Source organism: Lagopus leucura, unplaced genomic scaffold, assembly GCF_019238085.1.
Source record: "Lagopus leucura isolate 7727_CA_CO unplaced genomic scaffold, USGS_WTPT01 Super-Scaffold_100001, whole genome shotgun sequence".
In the NCBI taxonomy this organism is placed as follows: Eukaryota; Metazoa; Chordata; class Aves; order Galliformes; family Phasianidae; genus Lagopus; species Lagopus leucura.
Window position 1 is genome coordinate 47,172,878 of NW_024962262.1, and position 19,427 is coordinate 47,192,304.

The window sequence follows — 19,427 nt, forward strand, 5'->3', positions numbered from 1 at the left end:
TTTTATGGCCAGAGGGAACATCCTGACCACCTCATCCCCTCCAGCTAACACAGGCCAGCAATAGGAGCTGTAATGAAAGAACACAGCACACTCATAATGGCCCTGCCAATCAGATCTTCCTGCCAATCTCCACATTCCTTCACCCTCAATCGCTTTACTGGGGAGAGTTCAGAACCGCATGGTGTCTCAGCATGCAACTCGCATCCTATGCAAGACAAGAGGGATGCCTTTCACTTCAGGAGAAGAAGAGAAATAATCTGTGTATAGCTTCCTGTGAGATGATTTTTCCTTTCCTTTTCCTTTTCTTCCACATCAGAAAAAGCAAAAGGTGAGAGCAGCTAGATCAGCTTTCTCCTTATTGACAGCTGTTTGCAGCTGTGTGCTCTCTCCAGCAGAGTCAGGCCGAAGGGCAGGGTTTCAGCTCCTGTCCAACTGCAATGTAACTAATAGAAGCTACTGGCCCTCTGACCCCTCAACTGGTGGTGTGTCCCCACTTCGCACAACTCCAGACCAGGACTCCCTCAAATTCATATCTTTAAAAGTACCTAGAGTGTGGGGAGAGAGTACCCAGATAGATTTATTGATGTTTCTGCTCAGTCAGTGAGTGACTGGAGAGTCTTCAGACATTGTTGAAAATATTCCTTAGAGTTGGTCTCACATTAGTTAGGGATCATCTCCATTTACATCAGCTCACCAGCAGCACAATCAACAAATGATTAAACTCTAATGAGTAGGACGCTTGTGAGAGGGCTCCCTGCACATATGCATGGGTTGCCTGGGCTTGAAACTAGCTGCATGGGGACTGCAGCTCCCCTCTTCTCTCCCAGCCATCACCTCACCCAGTAGATGAGGACATTTTTCACTGATACTACTCATCCTTACCAGTTGCTTTTTCACCAAGTCCTGTGGGATGTAAACACTGTCCCTCTGCTGAAAGCAGAGCACTGAAGAGGAGAAAGACTTGATGGTGTGTGCCGGGGTGCTGTGGCCAACTTGGCAGTCACTGCTCATCTATGCTATCTCTTCCCATCCTCTGATGCAGCAGCTCAAAGCAGTAGCGCTGATTCATGCATCACCCAGATAGTATTCTCCCACCCACCTTTGAGTGCACAAGGCCCCTGATGAAGGCAGGAGAGAGACCCGCCTTCCTCACCTGAGCGGTCTGGAAAAAGATGAACTCTCCAGAGAGCAGCACGGTTGGTTGGATATTGGGAAAAATTTCTTCTCAGAAAGAGTGGTGGGGCAGTGGCACAGTGTGGATGTGGCACTGAGGGACGTGGTCAGTGGGCATGGTGGGGGTGTGCTGCTGGTTGGACTGGGTGATCTGAGAGGTCTTTTCCAGCCTTAATGATTCTGTGATTCTATGGTAAGTCAGTGGCTCAAAGCTGCCAACTTCAGTCCTGTACAGAAGCCTAATGAACAATTTACATTGAGCTATTTTTGTGTTTTAATGCTGACATAACTCATAAACCATAGGATGCTTGACTGGATGATTGGAAAAGGTTATAAGAGATAACAAAGTATTAAAAGCTTTCATTTCTGCAACTCACCTCTTTGACATTAGACAAGCTTTTCTCCATGTGAACTATTTTCCTCTAAAATGTGGTGGCAGTCCCAGTACCTGTAGCACAGGGACAATCCTCCTGAGGCTGTTTGTTCATTTCCTTTGCCAAGGAGCACTGGTTGCTTAACTTGGTTTCAAAGACCTCCAGTGGGGTCTGCAAAATGTCTCATCACACAAATCTGCTCAGTGTTTCACTTTTCTTCCTGTTAGAAATCTTTCTCTTAATGCCTAACTTAAGTCATCTCAGTTGCAATTTGAACCCGTTATTTATTTTGCTTTCCACCAGGGAGAACAATTCTTTTCCTGCTCTGTCAACAGCAGTCTTTTGCATATTTGAGGAATACTATCACTCTCCCTTCCCCCATCCTTAATCTTCTTTTCTTTAAGGAAGGCAGCCTCAGTGCAGTCATTCCTCCTGGTAGGTTGTGATTTCCAGCCCTCTGATCCTTCCTGCAGCTCCCTTCCAGATCCACTGCAGCTGGTCCATATCTGTCCAGGATCACAGCACTGCAGACAGTGCTCCACTCAGGCATTATCTGTGCTGAAAGCACAGACATTTGTTCAGGATGCTGTACGAGTTTTCTGTTCTATCTATAGTAATTGTCAAAGGTAAAAGAGAATCTGCTCTTCTACAAAGAGCAATAAATTATGCCTTTGATTGGGATCCAAATAGGTTTTCTTGCTAAAATAACTGGGAGGGAGTTAAATCAATAGCCTTATTTTGAACGTTTAAGTTGACAGTACATCCTTAATCCAGAGCATGGTGCACTAGATACTCCTGTATAAACAGGCATTTGTTCAAACATACTGGCAGGACAAGCTCAGGAAGTGAGAATGAGAAGGTCTAATAGCAGGGAATGAGGTCCCACCTTTTCTCTGTGATCTTGGACAGACAGGAATCTTCAGTTTCAGTTTGTGTGACTCCCCAGATCATCCTTATTTTGGAGAACACTGTGATACAGTCTGTAGCATCAAGTATCAAACAAAATGGAACACCTAAGTAAGTGGTTAATTTGGGAAGGGAAAGACAATTGTAGGATCAAGCTGTTCTGCTCCAACTTAAAGGGTACAGCCGTAAGAGTCAGCAGCAGCAGCACCACGGGTGCAGTGTTTCCACTGCCCAGTGTCCTGGTGCCTCTCTGCCACATGTGAATGTCACCTCTAGCAGAGATTTACTCAGCTTTATCTGACTGACAGCAGTGTTTTGCCTGGAATCTTTGAAGGCAGGCAGGCAAGGGGGCAAAGAGCACTAATAGAATTCTTCAATGTCATTTTAATAGGATCACTGTTTTGTGGTAGCTATTTTTTCCCCTCTTTATCTTTCTCTGTCCTCTGCTAGGCTCTGTGTTAATGCCCTCTGGTGATACTGAATTCTTTCCAAGCTTCTCAAATAAATAAATAAATAAATAAATAAAATCCCACCAGCATTAATTATTGTTCCAGGAACATATCTTGCCTTAAAGATGCAAGGTTTTCTCTGAAGCCATCTGTCTGGATTTTCTTCCCTTGGGACGGAGAGAACTGTTAGCGACTCAGTATGTCCAAAAGGCAACTTGCAGACAGAGGAGATAATACGAGTGACCCAGTTGCCCTGTGAAGGGAAGTGCTGTCTCTGTGCAGTGTGTTCCATATGCTATCCATCCACCTTTCCCACTTAATGAGCTTCAGACTTCTTCATGCTGGTCAAGATAAATATAAAGCTTCCAAGCCCTGAAATCACCATAGTGAGGTTGCCATGGTAAAAAGAAAAAAAGTTCAGTCCATCACAGCTTAGGCTAAAACCTGATGCAGTGAGGCACCAGCTCTGCACTGAGACACAGAAACATGTGTGTGATGTTCTCCAAATTATCATGATCTGGGCACAGTTTAGACTTTTTGAAAGTGTCCTATTCATTTTTCTAAAAAGATGCATTAGGATTCTGTCTTGAAGGAAGATGTTCTTATAGCAAGGCTGCAAAATTGGAGGTTCCTAAGCCACCAGATGAAGTATTGCTGCTGAGTTATGCCAGAAGCAGAAATCCTAAGTCCAGGACATTTGTCTTGATGTTTCATGACCTAACTTGCAAAAGAAAAGGCTATCTCATACAAAATCTAGATCCCAACTCTCCATTGCTGTTCCACTGTTGATAAGCAGGTGGTTTAATTACCTCCTGGAGTGATTACATGGCTGGGTTATTTAAGGTTTGAAAAGCTGTGCAGGGGCTCTGATAGCATAATGTTATTCACCTGACAGGATGTGCAGAGTGGGCACAGCAAGTTGGGATAAGCACTGCACAGCAGCCAGAGATTTCCTGGCCTGCTGTGCCCACCATGCAACACACACATGCCCTTGGAGAGCCCTTAGAAAAGGGAATTTTATAATGTATCTGCAGCATCCCATACAGGCAGGGCTCTGAGGGAGAGGGCAGGCTGCCCAGTAGCCTGTCTATTGTGAGAAACTTCACTTACTGCCTTTAACATAGCTGTTTTGTTCTGTTCTGAGTGACTCCACACCTTGCAAGCTTGGTCTCCCCAGACAGGGGATCTTGAAATCTCATAGAACAGTTCTACAGCTTTGCAAAACATGGCTTCAGATCCTGATGCTTCAGAGATCACACACACCCAGCTTGAATGTAAGGAGAGATGTCTTCCTGAAAGGAGATTGTGGTGAGGTGTGGGTCAGCCTCTTCTCCAAGGTAACAGTGATAGGATGAGAGCAAACTGCCTTAAGTTGTGCCATGGGAGGTTAAGGTTGAATATCAGGAACAATTTCTTTCCCAAAAAGAGTGGTGAGGCACTGGCACAGGCTGCCCAGGGAGGTGTTAAAGGAGCACGTGGATGAGACACAGATGGATATGGCCAGTGGGTGTGGTGGGCTGGCAGTTGGACTGGATAACCTGAGAGGTCTTTTCCAATGAATCTGTGATTCTATGATTTTATGTCTACCCTGACACACTTCTTGTTAGTGGATATACTTGATGATGTTCTAGGCAGCTCCTCTTTGGCCATTTCTCAGTGTGTTCGTGTAGAGCCCTGCTTTGCTTTGGAAACTATTTGGATACCACTGTTCTTTTCATCATACCTGCTTTTGATCATTAAAAAATAGGGGCAATCTGAATTCTTTCTTCTTTCATAAAACAAATTGCAAAGCAACACAGTCCTGCACAAATGCGTCTTCAGGAAGAAAGAGGAAAGAGAACCTATGAAGATGAGTTGAATCACCCTTTGTAGCAGGGAGGTAAGTCAAGAGCTGTGTAAAGATTATCGCATTAGGACTAAGATCCCTCCTATTTTGCTCAGAACATGGTAGCCACTGAAAAGCTTCTGAACTGGTTACGCTTCATGGTGAAGTAAGGATAGGCAGCAGCAGATATAGTTGCTTTAAATCTAAGAAACATAGCAGTCACAATCCAGTAATAAAGAAGGAATTGTTTACCCCTTTCCAGGGATTGGGGCTCACCAGACAGCCTGCAAACAACAATCTCAAATAGAGATGCTTCCCTTGCGGCTGCCAGCCCTTACATGAGGTTAGGGAGGCGTCCACCCCTTCTGGTCGCACAGATGAATTGCTTCCACCTGTGCCCCACCTGTGCTGGCTACAATTCTTCACCAGGTGCTCAATCACTGGTTCATACTGTGACCTAACATTTCCCATACAGGAGAACATCACAGAGATCTTTGTATGATCACCTCACGCACAGAGGCTCTGGTTTAGGCAGGCTGGGCCCACTCCTCAGCCTCTGCTGGTTTTGGAACCAAGTTCTTGCTGAGGAGTGATTTAGAAGTGACTTTTTTTTTTTTTTTTTTTTTTTTTTTGTGGACAAGATGCCTGAATCTGTACAGATGGGAAATGGGAAGTGTGTATGGCCAGCTGTTCACAACCAACATGATGACAGATGCATCCTTCCTGAAAAAGAGTCTTGTGAAATTAATGCTATAGATGCCATGTTCATATGCAGTATAACAGAGTCAAGTCAATAGTTAAAGCTTGCAGAAACCCATGGGACAGATTCACATGTGCCCACAGGGAGACATACTTGACATACAGCTGGTGTATCTGCTTCTTAACAGACTTCAGACTGCACACAGCATCTCAAGTACTGCCACTGATACTCCACTGAAACCAGCATTGTGTCTAAAAGCACACAGACAGACCATAGTAAGGAAGCAAGTTTATTTCTGTGGAGAACACTGCCATCTTGTGCACAACTGCAGTTACTTCGTGCCTGGCACGCTTTTGAGAGGTGACGCTGTGGAGCTGCTCATCCCTCCCGTTTTCTGAAAATTCAAAAATACCTGAAGCACACTTTGAGCCCTTCAGTAGGACTCCCTAAGTAGGGTGAGCTTGTTCCAGTCCTCAAACAATAAGACCTGAGCTTCTTTCTGAGCTAGCAAACATTTCGTCTCTAACTTGCTTTCTCTATTAGCACATCACCGTCTAAACACAGAGAACAGCAACCTGGGTGTTCTCCCATGGGGGTATTTGAAAGATCTGGCATCCATACCCATTGTCTCATCAGGAGAGGTTGTAAGGCCTGGGTCACCCTGCAGGATCTGGTTACTATTCATTCCGCAGCCCCATTACATCTGCTAGTTAGACATAATCATAAGTTTGGGGTAGCGACCAGCCAGGAAATTCAACTCCAAGTTTTGCATATTCTCTTGTGTTTTCATCCCAACAAACTCTGCAACCTTTTACAATAAGCACTTCCTTGCAAAAGAGAATAGCCCATGCCTTAGTGTCATAGCAGAAATCAACTTTCACTAGGGACTACTGCTGACTTTCTCCTGCTCTCATTGCCTGAGCCCAGGAACAACAATGCTACAGAAAGCAGCTGTCACCCTGAAGGCTCTGAATATCACTGCTTTCAGCTTTTTGTAACAAACATCCTCATATGAGCAAGTAATTGATGAGGTCTCCCAACTCCCATGTGGTCTGTATGATTTTGCAGATGGATAAACTGTGATGTAGTTGGTTCTGCTGCCTTCCTTGTTGATGGCAGTACTTCCAATGGGTATGAGTGGGATCAGGATCATAGAATCATTAAAGTTGGAAAGGACCACAACTAGCCCAACCATCAACCCATAGCCACATGCCATAGCAAGAGGCAGTGTCACTTTACAAGTAAGCAGCAGCTGTCTGGAAAATCTTGCTCTCATTGGCAGCTGTTGTGACTTTTGCCTCCACAAGCTGGAGCCTCGTAAATAATGTTGTGCTTAAGCTGTTCAATGTACTGGAAGAAATGTGGCTTCTTATAGTAGATATATTGATCCAGAGGCTTACAAATATTGATTGTAAAGATTACATTCAGCTCATTAATTGTCTGTTAACATCTATTACATGGGATTGTTCCACTTTAAGTTATGTCATTCCTTGATCACTTAACACGTTAAGTGTGAAATGGAAATGACCTCAGAACTACTTGATGTTTTTCCTGCCATTTCTTATCAGACCTCAATTCCATCAGTCAGCTCTGTAAATTAAAATTAATCTGCTGAAGGCCTGCAAAAAATGGTGCCATGTCAGGAAATGAAAGATTGAACACATTACATAAAAACAAGTTGGAACGCTCATCAATCTCCCACACAAGTCTAGAGAGACTCGTACTGCTTGGATTTTCTTCTCAACGGTTCTCATCTGAAGCTCAAAACTCTTCCAAGGGAGGGAGTGAATCCTCTCCTGGCATCACAAAAGCCTCCTGCAAGTAGACCAAAGATATTCAGTACTTCTTCTAATTCTGTGACGAGATAAGCGCATCAATGAAGTACTTTATGCCTCTTGCACTCCTTTGATGACTGAATTAGCTAAATGAAATTGAAATGAAGAGTGATTTAAAATGGGCTGCAATGAGGAATGAGTTTAACTGGATACATGCTGCATTCCCAACAATTGACAGGGAATAGATTAGGTTTAGCAATGCAGTGGTTTTAAAGGATGTGACTGGCATATAGAGAAGGGAAAGCGGTCCCCTTTGATCTTAGCAACAGTAGTGTTCCTTTAGACATGATCTAATCCCAATAAATATGCAGAAAAAGATTCATATTATGGTGTTTTTTTTTCCTTTTTGCCCCCCTTACAAAACAAGTTAGTCCAAAATAAGTTACTGTAGTTTGCATTAGAAATGTTAATTCATATTGCTACACAGACTCCGAAAAGTAGAACTTTCTGGATTTTGAGAGAATAGTTATAAAATATTGTGAAATTGAACTTGCAGTACAGGAACAAAAATACAGCTGAAGTTTGATGAAAATCACCTCCTGAAATCCAGCTTCTGAGAACACTTGTGTCCAAGCACAGGTACCCTGGCCATGGTAGGTCTAAGAACCTGGAGAACTGGCTTTTCCCCTTCGTTACCATGCTTGTACACAACACAGGGCTCTGTGTGTATAAAGCACATGGAAACTGTTACCCTCCAGGTTTGGCAGGATTTGATGAGTGCAGACCATCCCTGCAAGCAGATCGAGGTAGAGGAAGATCAGAGTGGAGACTTAGCTGGATCAGGGCAGCCTGCCATCAACTTAATCTGCCTGCACATAAAACCCGTGTAAGCAGCAGACTTAAGACCCACACTGTGAAGGCTGCACTCCTTATGACTACAGGTTTACTCACATTTCACACACACAGAAAGAACTCGAGTGACTGTCCACTAATGGTGAATCATCTGCATCTCTCTATGGCCCATGGTTACTTTTCTTCCCACCTCAGGCACTGCTGCTGTGTGGGATGAGTCAGCAATGCTCTCATAGCACTGCATAGAACAGGATCTTCTATGAAACTCAGCAGGCTTTACCAGATCAGTGCCTTTGACTCTCCAGAGCCTCAGTGCACAGTAGAGATCACTGATCTGACACTAATTGTTGCCAGGCTGCAAAAATATCAGAAGTGCATTTAGTGACGGTGCCCCAAATCTTTGCAAATGAGCATTCGGTTTCCCCAGTTATTTTCCCACATTATGTTGCCTCATTCTGCTATGGATATTAATGGCTGGTTTGGTTTGCTATTTAGCAACTGGCTTCCTTTTAAATGAAAGCTCATTCCCCTTACCTGAATGCTTCTGTAGTTTCTGCTGTGCTGAAAGGTTAAACAGAGCTCATTATCCATCTCCACCGGAGATCTAATTTCTACAAAAGGCCTTGATCAGGACAATACAATTGGCAAGAAAGAGAACAGGATTACAAAGAACTGTTTTCACACTTAGCCAAATACCAGGAAGCACAGAGACCATTAAAAATGATGCTCTGCATGAGTGTCAGTAGCTCAGCAGAACCTTCAACCTCTTTTGGTTTTCTGTTATTGTCCCATCTACACCATTAAAGATGATATTCTCTAATGGCACCCCACATGTCAACTCATCAAGCATCTCAGAGTACAGCATGTACAAGAATACAGAGTAAAAAATGGTACAAGTCATAGGCACATAGCAATTTCCTATGGTCTGGTCATCAGATGCATTTTGTCCTTCAGCTACCCAATGATCAGCAGTAGCAGGTGCATTCTCGTGCATGTCCAAACTGCTTTGTGCAGGAGACTTGGTGAGAGACCTCTCATGGTCACCTCCAAACTATCCAATGCTATTAAATACATGCCCTCATCAGTGGTCTGATATTAAGGGTTCGCAGTACATAGGCTGTCCCGTCCTGGTCACAGATATGTATTTAAAAACTGAAAAGAAAGTGCTGAATAGAGACTAGACATTATCAGTACAGGAAGATGTGCATGGCAAACCAGAGCAAGATTTCTCACTGTAAGTCCTTGGATGAAAGTATCTGACAGGCACAGAGAGGATGTGCTGGAGGCAAAGACTGAAGACAGAATACTGTATTGATTCCATAACAGGAGAAACCAGCGGTCCAGAAAACCACAAAAGCCTACCCTGCAGTTATCACCACCCTCCTTCCTTAAAGAGGCTCAAGAGAGCTAGTAACAGAAGCAAAAATGCATCCAGAGCTCTAGCTACTTTTTAGATTACACTTTAAATTGAATATGTTGCAGCAATGACACAAAATGGAGTTTCTGCTCTCCTTACTGGAAAGTTGATAAGCTTTAAAAATAAATTGAGAAGAGTATGGCAGCTGTGCCTGCACTAAGACAGCTGAACTGCTAACAGCAGCAAATGTGGAGAGAGAAAGGCTGAGGATATGACATTCATACTGAACCATCTCACAGAGGGTCTTATTTCAAACTAGCTCTTGCTTTACTTTTTGTATCAAATGCCCTTTGGTGGTTGCTCCTCTCCGTTAGCATCCTCCTAAAGAAACCCAGCTGATATGCTCAGAGGTCATTCCAAGGTGTGAAACAATGCACACTTCAAAAAGGATGAGCAAAGAAAAACCATGCAGACTTCTGCTAGAATCTTTTTAATGTAAATGACTTCTGTAGAAGTCACTTATTGGTTTTTCTGCAGAGAAAGAGTTGTCCTTTTCCTAGATTGTAAGGAGATACAGGTAAGCACCAAAAAGGCTCAGGTCTGATAGCACTTTGCATAGCCCACTGTCAAGAAATATGTGAATACATACAAAATGTAATAACTAATATTTATCAGCCTGTATCCTGCTGCATTTTACTCACTTCCACAGTGTGTTTAAAAAAAAAAGACTTAAGTTACACTCAAATCCCTATGCAGATCTCAAAGAGAAAGATTTTAGTGTCTACTATTCCAATCCAAAATAAGCACACAGCTCAGTGTTAGAATAGCTATAATTCAGGAAAGGAAGAGATAGAGTTGAACTAAGACTTCAATTATTACTGTTCTACCTAGAAGAGTATTTCATTTTTGCTTTAATATAGGAAGACAAGATTAGCTCTTCAAACATTGTTTTCCCTTCCATATGGCAATGGCATTATTGTAGTAAAGCATCGAACTTCTCAGTAAGTGGAAGTCAGTAATTTCACACTGGAATGCCACTAACTTGAATCTTCATTCCTGAATAGGTGACAGTGCTGCAAAAGGCAAAATACTGCTGCTAAGCAAACTCACGTACATGAAAGGGAGTTCTGGACTTAGCAGGTCCAAGAAGATACTGACCATCACTAATGCATCTCTGAAGACATTGGGGCCCCCAGCTCTCCCACTTGTGCTAGCCCTTCTGCCAGCACCCCAATGCAAAGGGCCCACAACGTGGCTTTCAGCAGCACCCATGTCACTTCCCTGAGCTCTCCACAGTCCACTCTCTCCATCCAGCATCTACACAGGACAGGTTAACAGAAGACCAAGTGCCATGCTGTAACTCACCATGTTTAAGATGAATTTTTATACTAACATAGTTAAACTATTACGCTTTAGGTCACTTCATATTTTATGTTAAAAAGAAAAAAAGTGTCAGCAGTTCACTAAGAAAATAATAACAAGAGACTTTTGTATCTACCAATACCTATATTTTAAAACTTGGAGTAAGATTTACTCAGGCTTTGTAATATAAAAAGTCTTTCATGATCTCAATGCTCTCAATCTCATGATCTCAAAGCTGCATTAATTTTTTTTCAGGAAAAATACCCACATCACCAAAATCAAAAAAACACCGACTTTAAATTTCTAGATAAATGGCTGTCTTGAAATGTTCCACTTTTGGGGTTCAGGAAGATCTTGATGAGCACCTCCAGTCTTTTAGGCAGGAACACTGGCTGCAAGTGTACTGTATCAATCCTGATGCTGATGCAGGAGTTAGTCATCCTCTGAGTCACTCTCTCCCCTGGTTTGGACACATGCCCTAATGGAGGACATGAGCTGGTCCTGGATCTGTTTCCTGGGGTTCTCCTCAAGGTCTGTCTTGATGGCACCTGACTCTGAGATCTTCCACTCCAGTTCTACACAGAGCAAAATAAGAATGTCACAAATAAGGGGAAGCAGACTAGGCTGTTTTCTATCTCTGACGCCTTTTGATATCTGCTGATTTATTTACCTCAACACACAGCTCCTCACCTTTCTGATTTACTCTCAAAAGGAAAAAGGACCTCTGATCTTGACAATTCTCCTCAGTTCTTCCCACCTTGTTTCCCCAGCTGGCTTCTCTTACCACACTACCACGAATATCATCAAAACCAGGGCCATACTCTATCCCTCCCCTGCCACCCCATCTCAGCTCCCCTGCTCTGTCCCTCGCCCCACTCCAGCCAAGTCCTCCCTTCAAGATTAGGAGTGTTGACTCAGATCTCAACCACTTGGGTGGCTCTGTGCCCTGGGCTGTCTGCAGAGCAGTACTCTGAGCCTGCACTGTCATTCCTTGTGCCTCCTGGCTCCCTTTACAACGGGTTATGTCAGAGACAGTGGACACAGAGCAGCAGCTTTGCATAAGGCAACTTCCCTGTTGAAAGAACACAACCTCCTTCTATCCACTTAAGGAGAGAAATCAGGTTTGAACACGCACTGCTGAGAGATTACAGCTGTCTGCATCAAACAGCAAGCTCAGCACAGTCAGAAGAAGCAGGAATAGCTACGTTTCTTTAGCCACTGAGGCTATTCCATCAATATACCTGAATTGTAAAGTATATCCCTGAAAAATACTTACATAAGTGCAATTCACCCCTTTCCAGCTACTCCTTGCACTGATTATTAGTTCATTTGCAAGACAGTAAAAAAAACAAAACAAAACAAAACTGCCCATCAGTAGTGTGCCTGTTACTAAGTAGATCCAAATTGGATTGCTTCCCAGAAGTAGAGGAAAGTCAATACAACACACTCAGTTGAAACCCTTCTCCTAGTCCTGCTGGAAAATCCATCATTAAACCTAATTTTCTTCAGACTTTACAGACTAACGAATGCAAGCACACACTTTACTCAATCTCCAATGGAAATCACCTAGAATTAGAGAGGGAAGAAATAAAAGTACAGAATTTCAGTGCCCAGCTTTTCTCTGTGACTGAATTAAGCTAGCTCAATCAATTATTTATGTGCTAAAAATGGGGGAAAGATAACTGTGCGTTCTGCTACCACTGTTCCTTTCAATGTATAATGAGACAACCTCTATACACAGTTAGTTGTTCTCAAATTAGCGGTTTCACAGGTGAGCTTTTCTTTTTCTGACACGTCAAACAGAGCATCTTCTACAGCATGTACTCAATGTAACCTGCAAACTTTAGGGTTTTATTAAACGAACAAAATAAAGCACACTACAAAATCCTCTTTGCATCCTACCGCAACACAGGCAACTGCTACCATTCAGCAGGGACCTGAAGTACTCCTTATCTGCGGCTCATTTCAGATCAAGATGCCTTTGCAAAAGCTTGAAAGTATCTGTACTGACACACCTACCCAGAAAGCCAACAAGTATCCTCCTTTTACCTCCAGTGAAGTCCAGGAATGGCATTTGTTCCAGTTACTTTCCAACAATTAGAGCCTATTCCATTGTATACCTGTCTCCAAGCACTGCTTTATGATATTACTCCCTGCCAACCTCCTGCAATCCACAGCTTTCTAAATACCTGTACGCTGGCCTATACTTGCTGCTTTTACAACATCGCTATCATGTGTTGTTGAGCCAAACGGTGGGGAGAAGATAACAGCAAAACCAACTCATCACGCGGCTCTTAGTGATCTCCATTCTCCTAATTCTCCCTCCACCTCTTTAGCTTCTTGCAAAGATGTTCACAGCAGTTGGATGCAGGCACTCACCATCCCTCGTCAAGTTCATGCCACCAAACACCAAAGGCCCAATGAACTGAGCTCTGATGTCTCCTTCAAGGTAGACAAATATCGTAGGCAGATTCTTATCAGGATAGTTGGGTATGCAGGTGGTAGAGATAGCTTTGATGAATTTCACATCTCTGTACTTCTTCGCAAGTCCACTTAAATGTTGGTTTATTAAGGCACAGAGTGGAATTCTGTCAAGAACAGCAAGAGACACGTATAAGAAAAACTGAAAAAGGACTCATTTGATAGCAATCTTCTCCAGAAAAAAAAAAAGAGTAAGAAATAACAGTTCAGTGGGAAGACCAATGTACTGAAAGCAATTCTGACTACTTTTGTTCAGTTCTCTAGCATTCCCATTAAATTAGTACCACTAGAAGTTGATGTGGCTTTTTCTTTTCTTTGTTTGTTGTTACATTTTTTGCTGTTCATTTTTAATTAAGATACCAACAGCATCACTTCACAGTAACACCATTTCAACAACAAAGCTGAGCTGTCTTGAAGCCAACAGAAAGCAAATTACTAACAATTCTTTTAACTCCAGATTCAGTTCCTCGATTTCCACATTAGCTGTACATTTGTCAGGAGCCATGAAAGGTTTAGAGGTTAAATAATTAAGATCTTACCCCTGTTTGTAGAGGTGCAGGACTACCCATATACCTTTCCCAGCTTTCGTAACCTCTTGAACATAATCCTTTCCTGAAATCTCCAGAACTTCTCCAAATTTATTCTTCATTTGAGCTGCTTTCATTTCTGCTAATCTTTGCTGTCTGAACAATAGAGAATGGGAAAGAGATCTTAAAAATAGATACATTTTAAAGTACCTGACTGAAATCCAGATTTTAGAAGCAGGTCACAAATATGTTGAAACCCCAAAGCGATAAAAGCAAGTTGAAGTAGGCTACAGATGTTATTATATTTGAGCCACATTTTGAGCATCAACATGCAGTAAGTACAATTGTGCTCCATGAAAGGAATTTGATACTTCTGCAGATGCTACGCTACCAAGCTAGATGGTAGAAATCACAAGAGATACACAAGGAAAAAAAAAAAGAAAAAAAAAAAAAAAGATTTCATTAAAGCCAAGTTCCACATGATGTTCTAACCTGTACATTTCAATAGCTTTCTCATCTTCTTCATTAAATTCATCCTCGTTTTCTTCTAGCTCCTCCAGAGTCATGTCCTCATACGTTTTCACTAGAAGAGAAGCAACATCAAATCAGCAAATATATCATTCTGGGAACAAAACTCATCAGCCTTTCAGTCTAACAGAATTTAGGTATGGGAAATATATTTTATGTACGGGAAATATGTCTTTTTCCTCTCCAATATTACACTACTTTTTTTTTTTTTTTTAGAAAATATTATGAACTCTATACACATAGATGTAAAGACAACAATGATTCTAAGCCAAAGGCTGACTATGCTGGTACAGAAGAACCACAGCTAGCTTTCAAGCTTTGTGACTGCAGCACAAACATATAATACAGTGGGGTTGGCTTAATAATGGAGGATGCATACAATGATCATGTTTATGAGATGTTTTATTTGTACATTCATAAACATACTCCACTGAGACAGTTCTTATTGCAACTGTATACATGTAAACATTTCAAAATCATGGAGTTGTCATCAAGAAGAGAGTCTTCCTGCTCTGGAAGAGGCCATATATTCTGGAACGTGTTTGTCTGATACTGTTAACAGATGCAACACCCTGTACAAGGTGTTCCTGTACAGCTAACCCTGTACAAGAATTAGTTCTGGTATGCCCTACAGGTTTAGAAGAGGACACAGTTCTTCACAGGCACATGAACCCACCAAGAGATTTCTGAAGGATTTCAAGCTGCTCCTCTTCCTTTGCACGCTCCTGCTCTTCTCTGTTTTCCTTTGGAGGAAGGATACCTTTCTTGCGCAGGATGTCATTCCACTCGGTGTCTTTCTCTGGGTCCTACAGTAAAACAAGAAGTGGATGACAGGTATTTGAGGAGAGCTTTCTACATTCAAGCAAGTTTTTCAGGAAACAGCACAGTGATGAAGTGTAATCATCCGGATAGCATCAGAAAGCCACAGCATGCATCCTCCTGACACCAAGGCTTCCTTGTAGCCCCATGAGAAGTAACTTGATTCTATTCCAGAGCACATCTTGGCAGGGTACAAGGTCTGGAAGTGCTGTGATCACTACTAAGCCAGTGCTTGGAGGGAAGTGCACACAGTCTCTCAAGGTAAGGCCACTGTGAGGGAACATATCTAGGTCTGTACTGAGGTTGCTCCTGAATTTTAAAAGCCTTCGCAATGAAGTTCCAATAACGTCGTCCCTCCCCCCCCCCAAAAAAAAAGCCCAATGTGCACCCCTGCGTTGCTGACAAACTCAGTAGAAATGTTTTTAAGTTACACACCAGGTTGGTTTTGTTTTGGCAGCCTGCCGTAGGGAGCCTGCTTTGCAGGGAGGCTGGACTAGATGATCTGTGGAGGTCCCTTCCAACCCCTACAATTCTGTGACTCTGTGAGACCACATCTCTTCTCTACCCCAAGGCACAGTACTTGCAGACTTTTTAGCACTCCTGCCATGTGTCAACACGCAGAAGCGCTTAAGCCACCCACCCATCTGCTTACTACAACAGCAAAAAACGCACACCGCCCTTAAAGAGAGAAGAGCCCAACCCGGCGCCCCACAACGCCACGCACGGCCGCAGCCCCGCTCGGAGGAGCATCGGGAAGGCCCGGGGCCGGGGCCGTTGGCCCTTACGGCTCTGCACGCCGCTCCGCCGGGCTCCCCCGCGCCACGGGGACTGGGGCAGGGCCGGACTGCCGCGACTTCCAGCTCTCACCTGCATCTTGCCTGCGGGACCGCGGCCCGGAGAGCGGCGGCGCAGGGCAGGGCCAGTCCCGGCGTGCGCGGCGCGGAGAGGCGGCGCTGCCGGACGGGGGTGAGGCGGGGCCCGTGTCGCCACTGCCGCTTCCCGGAGCGCCTAATAAGGCAGGGCTTGCTGTGAACGCGGCCCACTCCCGATTGGAGGCTCGGTGCTTTCGGCTTCACGGCTGACACTGAGCGTGTGACATACGGCTACGGACTGTGGGTCTCTCGTCTGCCTCTCGCAAGCGAGCTGTTTGAAAATCCAGGCAGTCCTTTCCACGTTAGAAGGAAAGGACTGAAATCCAGCAGTTTGGGGCTGTGATCACTGAGCTGGGGAGTCTGTGCCCAGCCACCCTCAGGTGGTGCCTGGCTAGTCACTTTGACATTGGTTTTGAGCACCACAGAGGAGTGGGCTGGGTATGAGATCCCTAGCCCCTCTGGAGCTTGGATTTCACACAGACGTGTAGGAAAATCCATCCCTTCATTGTTCCATTGAGGCCAGCACCCCATTTCCTAAAAACACACCTCGAATCCTGCAAAAAAAAAATTCTTTCTTCATTTTTGTGCTGTAGTTTGTTAGCCAGCACGCTCAGGAATGGGGAGCTTCGTCCCATGTCCCCAGCAACTACCTCACACAGCCAGTCTGCAGGCTTTGAGATTGTGTTGTTCTTTTTCTGTGCTCCACCAAGGGACTGAAATAAAAAAATTATGTCTCCTTGCAACCCAGCTAGATTTTTGCTGTGCTAACTGCTAGCCTGTTCTACTGAATGGAAGGCACAATCACCTGTCCTCCCTTTGAGATTGATAGCCACAGCTGCAGTTGACAGTGATGGTTAAAATGAATATTTGGATGCATGGAATGTGTTCCATATCCACCTCCTATGGCTCTGAAGGACAGGAAGACTCAACTTGATGTTTAGGTGCGCCAAATGTTCATCACCGTTGTCTGAGTGGTGTTGGAGCCACGATTATAGATTACATAAGAACTTTGAAGCCAGCATCTGTGCTGAGGTTTTTAGAATTGCAATTTTGGAATCTACTGCAGGCCCCCTCTAGGAGCCAAAGTATTTTGGTTCTGACCCACAGTTAACAGCTAGCAAGCAGAACGGAAGGCTTACCTGTTTATGCAGCTTTCAGCATACAAACGTTTTGTCGGGACCTGAGCTTTAAAGGGACCCTGATGGTTTAGTACCATCTTCTGAAGCTGAAAATACCGTTCATGCATGTGGTTCTTGCATGTTGCTCTTGGAACCTATTTTGGACACCTAGAAACAAATACAGAAAGGGCATAAGCACAAAAAGTACACTCACTATTTACAAGGTGAATGAAATGAGTATTTATGTGGGTTGATAGTAATAGGACAAGAGGGAATGGTTTTAAACTGAGACAGCAGAAATTTAGGTTAGATATCAGAAGGAAGTTTTTCACACAGAGGGTAGTGACGCACTGGAACAGATTTCCAAGGAGGCTGTGGATGCCCCATCCCTGGAGGCATTCGAGGCCAGGCTGGATGTGGCTCTGGGCAGCCTGGGCTGGTGGTTGGCCACCCTGCACATAGCAGGGGGGTTGAAACCAGATGATCATTGTGTTCTTTTCAACCCAGGCCATTCTGTGATTGTATGAAAACACTCACTTGTATTAGGTAAGATTCTTACCCAAGTCAATTCAGAGGAACTAACCAATGACCCTGAGCACCAGAAGCCAATATTCTCAGACTAAGTCCTGAGTTACCTGAAGCATCACACACCTTAGAAGCATTCCCTTCATATCATTTCAGGGGGTTTTGCTCACAGAGTACAAGTGAAGCTAGCAGTCTTTCTCCATTCTCATTGCTGAAAGGCCTCCTCTACCTAGGAAGCACCCATGTTACTCCGTTTCCCTTCCTCTTTCTTGATTAAAACTCACATTTCCTTTATATACTTGTCTAAATCAAGCCTTAGCAGGAAAGGAAGGATTGATTTTTACATGCGGTACACGAACAGAAATATTCCATCCCCAACAACTAAGAGTTGATATGAGCACAGAGATTATAAGTGTAGTTTAGCCCTTGAAGACAGCCTAGACTCCCACTCCAAGAAGGATTTACCTCAGACTGTCTGTATTTCTTCCTTTTCCCTCCAGTCAAGTGTTTGGAAGAAGATGAACCACATGTGGGAATGACTCATTAATTGTCCAGGTGACCCCACTAATGGGGAGAACATCTTGCTCATAAAAGTCACTGCTCCGGGTTAGGGGAAATGGTTTTTTTCAGGACTGTTTGCCTCTGACTGTAGGCTATAGCAAAGCACAAATTAGGCTTAAAAATATCTGTTTGGAAGGTAACAGGATATCATTTTCATCTATAAAGCTCAGGGAAAAAGTTGGGGTGACTTTGTAGAGAAACTGTATGTGTAACATAGTATATCTGTAATGTAAGCTAACCTAAAAACATTTGTTTGAAGGTGGAGGTAATAAGCTATAGTTTGGCTTTGTTTAGACTTTGATACAGGGGAGGCTTTTTGTTTTGCTTCTTCCCTTTGAAACTTTATTCTGTTATTTCTTAAGTATTTAAGCTTCTCTATTTAAAAACTACACAAATTATGTTAGTCTAATGATATGTGTTCTTTTATATTATAAACAGTTGTACTAGAAGTTAAACAATATCTTAAGTCTGAATAAATAGGATAATCAAGTATTTTTACCACTTTAACTGGAGATATTTTCTAGCTGAACTGAATTTCTTGATTGCTATTCTAGTAAATTGACAGTAAAATCTATTTCTATGTTTGTAATAACACTATGTCCAAGCTGATTCTTTCTCTCTCATGCACAGTAGTCTCCATAGTTTTATGGCAGCCAGAAAAATCTATTTAAGAATAAATTTAGAAACTATAGTGCAAATTTCTTGGTCTCCCTCAGATAAGGCTTTGTGGGCTGTATAAGTCCTTGAAGTTTTGTATTTAATGTGAATTCAGAAAATCTAATATAACAATAAAGGAAGTTTGAATACTGAGTTCTCCTGGAAAAAGAGGCAGCCTTGGCCTTTAGCTAGCACTGAGATAAGTTATTGTTTAAGACAAACCTTGTGTAAGGTGGTCCATCTTGTCTCAATCTCCAGTACATTCTAATAATTGAAAAACTGCTTTTCTGAGCTCTTTATGTTTGCTTCAGTAAGTCTTACTGATAACTTTTCAAACTACTCTTGCTCTCTCAAAAATAGGCTGCTAAGGGGCAGTAGCAGTTATCCTAGATCTGTTTTTAATGAACTTAAGTGAGTAGCTCTTCCTACCCTCATGAAAGGAACAAGCTTTCTTCTTGATGTAGAAGAGTACAAAGTGTAACTATCCTTGCTTATCTCTTCTTGTTATCAGTTACCTATATCCTAAGCACCTGGGTACAGTGAAAATCTCCAATTCTTTGTCTCTC

General features: G+C 43.1%; 1 protein-coding gene across 1 annotated transcript; it reads right to left on the bottom strand.

The window, feature by feature from the left end:
• Positions 1–10,897: 10,897 nt before the first annotated feature.
• PDCL3 (phosducin like 3) lies at positions 10,898–16,072 on the bottom strand. The gene is made up of 6 exons (XM_042868080.1): positions 15,996–16,072; positions 14,986–15,115; positions 14,274–14,364; positions 13,794–13,937; positions 13,153–13,361; positions 10,898–11,348 (listed from the first exon to the last, which is right to left on the bottom strand). Exons 1-6 carry the CDS (start codon positions 15,999–16,001, stop codon positions 11,206–11,208), a joined length of 723 nt encoding a protein of 240 aa, XP_042724014.1. The 5' UTR covers positions 16,002–16,072; the 3' UTR covers positions 10,898–11,205.
• Positions 16,073–19,427: the final 3,355 nt, after the last annotated feature.